This window comes from Micropterus dolomieu, linkage group LG01, assembly GCF_021292245.1.
Source record: "Micropterus dolomieu isolate WLL.071019.BEF.003 ecotype Adirondacks linkage group LG01, ASM2129224v1, whole genome shotgun sequence".
NCBI lineage: Eukaryota > Metazoa > Chordata > Actinopteri > Centrarchiformes > Centrarchidae > Micropterus > Micropterus dolomieu.
In genome coordinates, this window is record NC_060150.1 from 16423344 (window position 1) to 16434004 (window position 10661).

The 10661-nt window shown below is 39.4% G+C and overlaps 1 protein-coding gene across 3 annotated transcripts in view; it reads left to right on the forward strand.

The window, feature by feature from the left end:
• The window catches only part of calcrlb (calcitonin receptor-like b), a 16882-nt gene extending 10020 nt beyond the window's left edge, over positions 1–6862 (forward strand). For all 3 annotated transcript variants that reach the window (XM_046060187.1, XM_046060180.1, XM_046060195.1), the window contains exons 11-13: positions 1001–1219; positions 1461–1502; positions 2503–6862. In XM_046060187.1, the coding sequence (XP_045916143.1) occupies positions 1001–1219; positions 1461–1502; positions 2503–2706 (465 nt within the window). In that variant the 3' untranslated portion in view covers positions 2707–6862. The remainder of the gene's footprint in view (positions 1–1000; positions 1220–1460; positions 1503–2502) is intronic.
• Positions 6863–10661: the final 3799 nt, after the last annotated feature.

Consider the following 10661-nt stretch of genomic DNA (forward strand, 5'->3'; position numbering starts at 1 on the left):
TGTTCCTGATTTTCGCAATATTACGTAGGTGAAAAAAGGCGGTCCTTGAAATTTGCTTAATGTGAGACTTAAACGACATGTCCTGATCAAAGATAACTCCAAGATTCCTCACAGTGGTGCTGGAGGCCAAGGCGATGCCATCCAGGGAAACTATATCTTTAGATAATGCGTCACGGAGGTGCTTAGGCCCCAGAGCAATAACTTCAGTTTTATCTGAGTTTAACATGAGAAAATTACAGGTCATCCAGGTTTTAACATCCTGAAGGCACATTTGAAGTTTAGCTAACTGATGAGTTTCATCTGGCTTGATCGATAGATATAACTGAGTATCATCTGCATAACAATGGAAGCTTATGGAATGTTTCCTGATAATATTGCCTAAAGGAAGCATATATAAAGTGAAGAGGATTGGTCCAAGGACAGATCCTTGAGGAACTCCATGAGTAACTTTGGCGTGCATGGAGGACTCATCGTTAACATGTACATTTACTCAAGTATTGTACTTAGGTGCATTTTTAAAGCACTTGAGTTGAGTATTTCCATTTTATGCATTTTGGAAGCCAGTAATGTACTTTTTACTCCACTACACTTATTTAGAATACATCATACATCAGTTACTAGTTATTTTGTAGATTCAGATTTTTAATACTAATAAACATGACATGGGACTTTACAGGCAAGACTGGAGACTTCTTCACTTCTTGCTTGATTTGGGAGATTTTGCCTTCAGTCTGGTCATCAGGAAAGTGTCATGACGTGACTTGGGCAGTCAAACAAATATACTTTCTTTTCTTTTTTTTTTTGGTCTTTTTTCTTCCTTTCACTAAATTCTCGTTGGAGCTTTATTAAAAGCAGATTGACCTTTATGTGTGTCAAAACTAATAATCTGGTTAGTTGTACAGTAGTTGGCATGTGTAAATATGTATTTTCTAACAAATGTGGTTGAAATAACGGCATTTTCTATGCCTTTGCATCAATCGTAATGCCTTTTTGACTCCAGGTGAATCTATTCTTCCTGCTGAACATCGTTCGGGTTCTCATCACGAAGCTGAGGGTGACGCACCAGGCCGAGTCCAGCCTCTACATGAGGGCTGTGAGAGCCACCCTCATCCTCATCCCTCTGCTTGGCATCCAGTTTGTCCTGCTCCCCTACAAGCCCCAGGATCACTGGGTCTTTGAGATCTACCTGTACATCATGGAAATCCTCATGCACTACCAGGTCAGTACACACGCATGAGGAGCACTTTATCCAACACAAAATTGTCAAACAATAATCTTTTACTCATTAAATCATGCTGTTAAAAGCTATACTGTAGGTAAATACTGCAAAACTATCAAATGGTAATATCCACGATCATTTTACTATTGTGGAAACTTGCAGCTCCTTGTGTAGCTGTTTGAGATTAAATGATTTCCTATTTTGTGTATTTTGTCAAGAAACTGTTTTCTTCCACATGCAGGGTCTCCTGGTTTCTACAATATTCTGCTTCTTCAACGGGGAAGTGAGTAATGAGCTTGATTACTGCATTATCTCATATTTCAAGGTTAGATTTGCAAACAGCTTTAGGTGTGAGAGTCAGAGTCGATGCATGCGTAGTACATTTGGAGAAAACACATCAAACCCATTGGCTTCTCATCCCAATTAAACTGCAACATGCTAAATTAGATTTTTTTTTTTCTTCAGCGTTGCACTTCATTTAGTTTACGTCAAGGGACACTTTTGAGAATTTACATTAATGTTCTCCACGGGCCTAAAACTGAGACCCAGACCTGGCCAGTACTCAGGTATTTAGGACTAGATGCAACTGAACCTGTCTGTAACTGGAAAATCTGTGACCTGAATCTACCCAAACCCAGGCTAATGCAGCATATTGCCTCTCTTGCTCTTTACCCTGGAAATTATCTGCTTGCGATTTGCATGTTCATAGACAACTGGCACAGTCACACAAACAATTTAAATGTTGTGGAGGCATTTTCTATGCTACATACACCCTCACATTCCGTAATGCCGATATTGTGAGACAGCTTATCACCTCGATGAGAAATATCATCACCTTTTAATATCACAAGGTCTCGTGGCATCTTGTCACACCCCTAAATAACCCAACCAAGACCTTCCCCTACCCTGATGCTTCCACTACAAAACAGTCCAACCTAGTCCTGACAAAGTATCAGGTTAGGTAGCTCACAGGGCTGTTGATGGCCACAACACTTGTTGTTCCCACTTGTAACTTGGTCACAAGTGGACACCTTGAATGCACCAAAAAATGCATTGTGCCAGCTGCTTTAATGCAACTGTAGGCTAGTAGTGTGAAGAATGCTTTCCCATGGAAAGACTATATTGTTAGATTTGCAGTTACATCATTCCAAGATGATTCTCGAGCTTATTTGCCTCAGTCAATCCACAGTCCTCTTTTCTAGCTGTAAAGCCAAGCATAGGTATAGCCTTCTTTTTCTTTTCATGCCATCCTCTTTACATCCTCTTTGGGTGTTTCTCTGCAGGTCCAGAGCGTTCTGCGGAGACACTGGAATCAGCAGCGGATGCAGATCGCAGGCACAATCGCCAACGCTGAATTCTTCCGCTCAGCCTCATACGTGGCGTCATCACTCACAGAGGTCCACCGTTGCTACAGCATCGAAAGCCACACCGAGCACAACGGCAAGAGCTATTCAGACATATTCAGATCGGACAGCTCTTTCATATGAAGGTGGCCCTCAACAATTGGCACTTGAGATTCCGAGTTCACTGTTTTTTTGACTTTTCCCAAGATGTTATGACGACTGGTGTCAATGTTTTCTTGGAGTTATGCTACTGTTCATGGCAGTGCAACCTTTTCTTCTCCTTTGATGTTTTTTCCATCCTATTTTCCTTTTTTGACTTTTTCTCCCAAATACAGAATTACCAAAAGAGAAGGAGACACTGCTTCTTCGTTATTATTTACATCGCTCAAATATTCAAAGGGGCTCTGACCGGACATAAGGAAGACCCCATGAATCAACCTGCCTCACTGTAAAGCATTACCACAAGGAATTAATGCTTTTAAGCATCGTGTGGAATAATGTGAAGAGCCCTCAGTGAACACAAAGCTGTTCTGACTGCCGACTGTTACGATCATGCCAAGAGAGAAGATTTTTTCTGGGAATGTTGCAGATATTGATGTCATTTAAAAATAGGTAGCTACTGGTGAGGGTGAAAGGAAAAGCAGGGAAAGCCTGTTTAATCACTTCTTCTGAATCTCACAAATACATTTAGCTTTTATTGGTAGGCCCCTTACTCTGTGGCAGAAGGTATTTGCAGTTAGAAATAATCTCATTGGCTAATTCAAACATCAATGGACAGAGCCAGAGCAATAGTTGATGGGAGTTAGCCTAATTGCTAGCTTTAATAGCAAAGACGAAAGTGGTTAAAAGGTAGGCAGTTAGCCTCTCTGCCAAAAGAGGCAGACTTTAGGCCTCCAAGAAAGTTTTTTTTTTTTTAAAGTACAACAATTTCTTTGGTTAGTGCCATACAGAACTAGCAATGTAAAGTGTACATTCCTGCTTTTCTATTCATGTATTATTTTCTTTTTTCTCCTTACAAATAACGAGGCTCATAATAAAATCTTGTCAGAAACAGAAGCTTACATTGTCTGATCAAGTCTGGCTTGGTGATAGCTGTAGTATATTTTAAGTTAATATTCCATTAGGCAATTTTTTTGTAGCATCACATCAGATTATTCCAATTTAGCAGGGAGATCATTGTGAGATAGTCACAGATGAAAATATGACTGAAAACTGCTTCTATTACAAATGTACATATGTTTGATTGTATAAGAATATCACATATATTAAGTCAAAAAATATAAATTAGAACTGTGTTGTATTTAGACAGCCTTTAGTGTACTTTGTATATTTTCTAGGAACTACGAACACATCATTGTATATTACTTATGTTACATTTTTAACAGTCCACAAACTGCAGCTTGTTAAATAATACTGTAAAGAGTGAAAATGTCATGTTAAATTTTTTTAGATGAAGTCTTCAAAGATTTTGATGTCCAGGAATTCAACAAATTCAGCAGGAACTGACTCATATTGATTCACTCATTTGACATTTTACATAATTATTATCACTATCACTATTGCTGTCATTAGCATCCAGTAATTCTATATGCATATATGTGTGAAGATAAAATTTGTCACATCCGGTTAGAGATTAAAGGTAACTTTCCTGTCAAGAGAGCTGCTGGTTTCAGCCTTCCAAAATAGGAATTACAGATTAGTCTCTACATGCAGTACGATAACTCTCAACAAGCAATATTCCCCAAAATGTCTAACTGTTCCTTTAAAGGTGTTGCACAGAACCTTAAATGTTTATAATTAGGCTACTCTCAGTTGTAATCAGAATATTTCTGCTATTCATATAACAATATGTGTAGCCTGCTATAATAATTTACTGGGTGATTACCTGATTTCTAACGTGTTTTGTATAAGTAAGTGTGTAAGTCTTGTATTTTGCTATTACAGAATCTCTGGTAGCTGGAAGTGCTTAATAGTGGGTACATAGTCAGATATTTATGTTACACTGGACATAGCTACATACTAGGAATGCCTTATTCGGGGAAGCACAAATAGCCTAATGCATTGGAAATGGATATTTCTTCTAACCAAAGTTGCTTGTTAGCTCAGGAATGTGATAAGCCGTGTGAGAATGGAACAAAAGAAAGCTGCAGCAAAGAAGAAGCTGCTGGTGTGTGTGTCTGTCTGCTCACCTGTCTGTCTGAAGCTGCTGGAAGGCAGAGCTCCAGAGTGTCTGGGAGATGCATGTATTCTCACCCTGGGCGGGCCTAGCAGTTTGTGAACATTAGCTACTAGCTACACCTTAATGTACTAAAATTGAGGGTGAAGTCATTATAGGTATTTTTTAGCATTATTTTACCTTGGCACATTTAAAAAAGGTTGCAGCTACCTTGACATTGTTGCTACACTGCCGAGGACCTTCTACCTTCAATGAGGCGTGTGAGGCCTTTCTGCTGTTTTTGTCACTTTGACTGTAGAGCCTCTTTCAGCGCAAACTGTTTGAAAGCTTTGAGGAGCACAGAGGGACAGAGAAGTGGACTGGTTATATTGGGACACGGAGGCTAAGTAGACTGGTTAAAGTAGGACAGACAGCTGAAAGCATTGGATATAATATGAACTGAGAATGTTCAAGCAAAGAAGTTGAACCAAGAGCACATATGAGGACCTTCAGACAGGTGAGTACAACCACTGTGTTACCTAGAATTGTGTGTGCTACCCGTTTGCTTTGATATTTGTGTCTGTGGCTGCAGCTGCTGTGGGGTTTCTCTTTATTATACATCTATGTGTTGTCTGCTTTGGTGATGTTTTTATTCTGCTTAAAGTGGCAGTAATTTCACTTCTGTAGCCTAATAGTGCTTGATGCACCTGCTGCGGTGTCCATAGGTCTTTTTATTTATTGTTGGTCATTTGTTTAACTGTCTGAATTTTGTCTCTTTTCAGGTTAATTGTATTGAGCTTATAGAGAGGAAGGCCATTGCACATTTATAATTGATAATCAGTGGCATGCACAGCTGCAAAATCTAGGTCTAAAGTCTATACAACTGGAATGTATTGTTGGTGTGGACATCAGCTGGGCTCAGTGGATTGATGGTTTTCCACTAGTGTTGTTTGATTGACTTTTAAATATACATTTAATGCAGTTGTAGCCCATAGAAATTTCAGATTATTCCCTTCAACTGAAGGATATTTTTCATTATATATTTACTGTAAATAGATTTTATTTCCAATGCAAAACAGAATCTTTTGATTTATAAAACCTGTTTTTCAGTATCTGATTGTTGAATGTCCCCCAGTTCAAGGTTTGGTGATGGTGGAGTTCATAAAACCTTATGTAGTTCATGAAGATAGATCATTTTAGATAGAGATAATATACAGCATCTCTGTGCACGTGTGAAAACAGTATGAAAGCAGTATGAAAGCTTGACATTTTGAAAAATACACTTATTTATGTTCTTGCTGAGAGTGAGGATAGAAGATACCACTGTCATGTTTGTAAGGAAAATATTAAGCTAATGCCACAGCTGGTTAGCTTAGCATAACATAAGGACCGGAAACAGGGGGAAACAGCTAGCTTTGTCCAAAGGCAACCAAAATCTTTTTACCAGAACCTCTTAAGCTCATAATTTAAGCTGTTTCCCCATAGTATGTGTATAAAAAGTGTTTCCCATCATTCTACAGTCGTTATGCTAGGTGAAGCTAACCGGCTGCTGGCTGTGGTTTCATATCTACTGTATCAATCTTCTCATCTAACCTTCATCAACAAAGCAATAATTTCTATTTCTCAGAAGAGAACACAAAAGACGAGTCTAGCGAGTCTAGTTTGCAGACATCTTTGTATTGCTATTAACATGGGCTACATTGGCTACTAAAATATTCTAAACTCAAGGTTCACTTACTTGCTTTCTCTAAAACTTTCAACCATATTTGACTGCCTTCCTCAGCAAATGGAACTTGCTCAGGTGGTATATGGGAGAGGAGAGATCGTTACTTACTTCCATCTCTGACTATATCTCCGTTTACTGAAGAAGGTCATGGATACGGTCTAAAGCCCTGCAAAAAGCTAATAAGAAAACTTGAGTTTAGAATATTTCCCAATGTGAAGAGTATACACTGATGTTAAAAAATGTATAGAACACATGTTGGAGCTGTTACACATGTTTTATCCATTCCAAGATAATTTTAGTCACTGTTTCAATCTCATTTTCATTTTTGTAACATGTTTTTTTTTTTCCATAAATCCAGAAAATGCTTGTTTATACTGAATTAATAATGCTGTAAATAAAAACAAGCTGTTTCAAACTGACGTCCAGAAAAAAAGAGTCATTGTATTTGTGTTTCTTTCCTTAATGTCTCTTTTGTCCTGTTTCATTCCGCTCAAAGACAAAAGAAAGAAAACATGTAAGTGTATTTTCTTTCCCACATATTTAATTGAGGGTGGGATTTCCTCGTCTGACCTTAGAAAATGTCTCCCACTGAAATGAATATTGTTTCCAGACAAAGCAGGGCGTGTTACTGTCTGTTCCTCGTCCAAAATATATATGTGACCAGGTATAATTAGGAAATCCCAAAGGAAAAGAGCTGTATCTAGTGCATCATTCATCAAAGTCAGAACGGAGAACCTGTAAAAGCTCTAACATGCCACTTTCAAGTGTTAAATATGTCCATCTTCAAACAGAACACATGATGATCAAAAACATGTGTGCGTTGTGCGTGACCGTTGATCATTGCAAGTAATTGTAATTTACGAGCTCTTGCACGCCTTTCACAGTCATGACTTCAATCCACAAAGGATTCTGGTATCCGCGGTTTTTGGACAGTGCATGGGGTATCGCAGTAATCTTGAGACCGTCTCCTCCCACATATGTGCAGAACACTAAACATCTGACATTTTTACAAATAAATCACACTTTTACCTTGCATCCTGTTACATCAGCATGAGAGCTGGCATCCTGTGTGGTTTCTGATGGCACACATTTTCCTTCAATATAGATAAAATCAACTTGTAGCAGAAAGATCTCAGTAAAGATGTTTTTGTTGTTTACCTATCACAACACCACCCGAAAAATCCCACCTCCCTTTATTTACCTCTGTCGAAATCAGACCTGTGGATGTATTGCAAGTTTCCTGTTTCTAAGAATATATTGCCATTGAACTCTTGATCCGTCGGTTCTTGTGTGCTGGTAGCAAACACTTCCTCTGCCTCATGACTAACACTTGTTTACTGCTTTAACTTCCGCATGCTTCCACTGAAACTTAAATCATTTAGCCGATGTTTTGCGTCCAGACGGGTTTTCCAACATGCGTGTCGGTAACAGTTCTGTGTATGTGTCAAGGATATTTCCACAGGACATAACTCAATAGAGACATCATATGCCAGATTGCCACATGTGCTCCCCGAAACGGTGACAATACTGCAAATGCTTTTGCTGAAATTAAGCTGTAAAAACTAATCACATCAATCTGCTCCACATTGTCATGGCCACGTTAGGTCTTACTTTTACTGTTGTTGACGTACTAGTCATGAGTGATTCCCCCTGAATGAGAAACACACAATTACAAATTTACGTAACACGCAATGACTCAATATTCATGCAACATCGGTACATTCATGCAGACTTAACAAGAGTCATCATAGCAGGGACAAGGACACTGCTTTCATTTAGCAGGGAAGTTAATGATAGGTGCGATCTAAATTTAAGTTAAATTCTAATGGGCAGAACACCTGAAAATAAACACTTAAGTTTTAGGAAGATGTATTCAGATGCTTTACTTCATTACATACAGTCCTGCATTCAAAATATGACTTAAGTAATAATTACTGGCATAATTTGGCATTGTGAGCTTGTGGGTCATTTGAATGGATTTTCCCTGATGAAGAAGGAAACTTCCCTGTGAGTGTGAGCGCATCCTCGGAAAAATCTTTTGATGAACAAGACATGGCACACTTTACCTTACCAGCAACAGCAGATGGGTATGTTAGGAATGCAGTCAGTGTCCAGAATCAGTGAAAATAGTAAAGTCTCCACAGCTGATCAAAAACCCCAGCATTTGATACTTTGACAACAGAAAATTAAAGCAAGAAGATGCCATGTCAAGTGACATTGTTTGATGTACTAGTAATTGGGAAGTGCAATGAAGACACAAAAAAACAACAAAAAACTAAACATCTTTTACATCATAAGCTTTACAAACGCTTTTTTGATTAGACCCTCATCTGAAAATACTGAGGATTTTTTTCTCTTTTCAGGAAGAATGACTCAAGTTTAAAACAATATGCTGCATGGGGATTCCAGTAACTCCTCTTCATGAAAAACCCTAAGTGTTTGAAGCATTTTCTGGTTAAGCCACACTCACAAAACAACATTCTGCCATGCACTCTCACACACACGAACACATACCACATACACATCTGGCTCTTAGCTTGTTCTGGCCACTTGTGCATGGGGATGTCTCACTCTTGAGAACAATGGAATGAGTTCTTGGCTGTGCTCGAGGGTGTGGAGGGCGTACAGTACAGGGGTTGGGGTGAGCAATGTGGCCCGGCTGTATGGATGCGACCCGGGCCTGGGTGGGACCGCAGGAAGTCTGCTGCTCGCAGCCCGGCCCTTTCAGACCGCTGCAGGGTCATGAATTATCTGAGCAGCTCATCACAGAGTGATGTCAACACTTGGTTGTCTGGTAGCCTCGCTGCTTGGGCGTTTCTGGAGGGACGTCATGATCGAACGTGTGACTACATCATGTGGAGAGTTCATTTCCAGATTGCTAGCCAGGGTCGTAGCATTTGGGTTTTTTATGTCCTTTACAGCTGTGGGCCTCCATACATGTCATTATCTTTCACCCTAGCGGCAAGAAAAAACTGCCGAATTTCTATTATATCAGATATTTAAATATGTTTAAAATCTCAAGTTATAGCTGTGATAAAAATTTACCAATGAAGAGCAATTTAAGAGCGACATTTTTTATTTCAAAAGGACACAGCTGCTTCTTAACTGCTCTAATGTTGATGACACTTAATCTCCACATAATGTGGTTTATTACATCTATGGGTTTAGCCATCATTTCTATTGGCACTAATGGGCGCACAAGTAATTGCTGAGATCTGGGAACACGATGTTGTAAGCATGTAGTCTGGCAAGACAAGAAACATGAGAGGCCAGATAGTCAGATTTTAGAATTTATCTAAAACCACTTTATTAAGAGAAAAATTTTTATTGTAATTTATTTGAAATCCCTCATTGCACCAAAACTACAGTAGGTAGCTACTGTAGGTCAAAGCTGAACCGGGAATCTGGTCCTTAAGTTGTGATGGATGTTTACAATTTGGGTAATAATTTTATCATTAATGTTTGCTTTCTTTTTCAAATAAGTTTGTCTACCTAGGGGTTTGTTTACAACGTTAAAATTGTCTGACAGCTTGTGTTTCTTGCCCCGTTTGACTTGTTTGAACTCTGTTGGGGACCAAAAAAAAATTAGGCCAATAGCCTACTGTTGGCGGTGGTTCATTTGTAATAAGTGAGTGTGAACACAAAATGGACCAGAACTAAAAGGAAATGGTTTATTTTTCCTTCAACTCAACCAACTCAACTGACCTTTTGGTGTAAAAGTGACCTTACTAGTTGGTGTGATTATTTGCTTTGCAAGCAATTTTGTTCTGATCTTCATTTTAGAGTCTAACAGCAGGACTTCTAAGACTCTCTTCAAATGTCCGACATTTGGAATCAAACTCTACAAAACATCTCAAACAATAAGTTTTAAAGAGCTCAGTTCCTACTACTCAGGGCAGCGCGCCAGTATCCACTTGTAGGAGGCGCGACGCAGCTCTCGTCTTCAGCATCGTCAGCCAACAGGAACTCCCTCGCTCCTCTCCTAGTTTCCTGCCATTGTTCTCCTCGCTGCCACCAGGCACAGGCTCCTCCCAGGATCGGGTAAAGGTGGGATGTTAAAGCGGCCCATTTCCCTTTCGATCAGCTTCAACTTTAGCTGGTGGAGGAGGGGTGTGTGGAAGAGAGAGTGTGTGTGTGTGTGTGTGTGTGTGTGTGTGTGTGTGTGTGAGCGTGTGTGTGTGTGTGTGTGTGTGTGTGTGCGTGTGTGTGTGTGCGTGT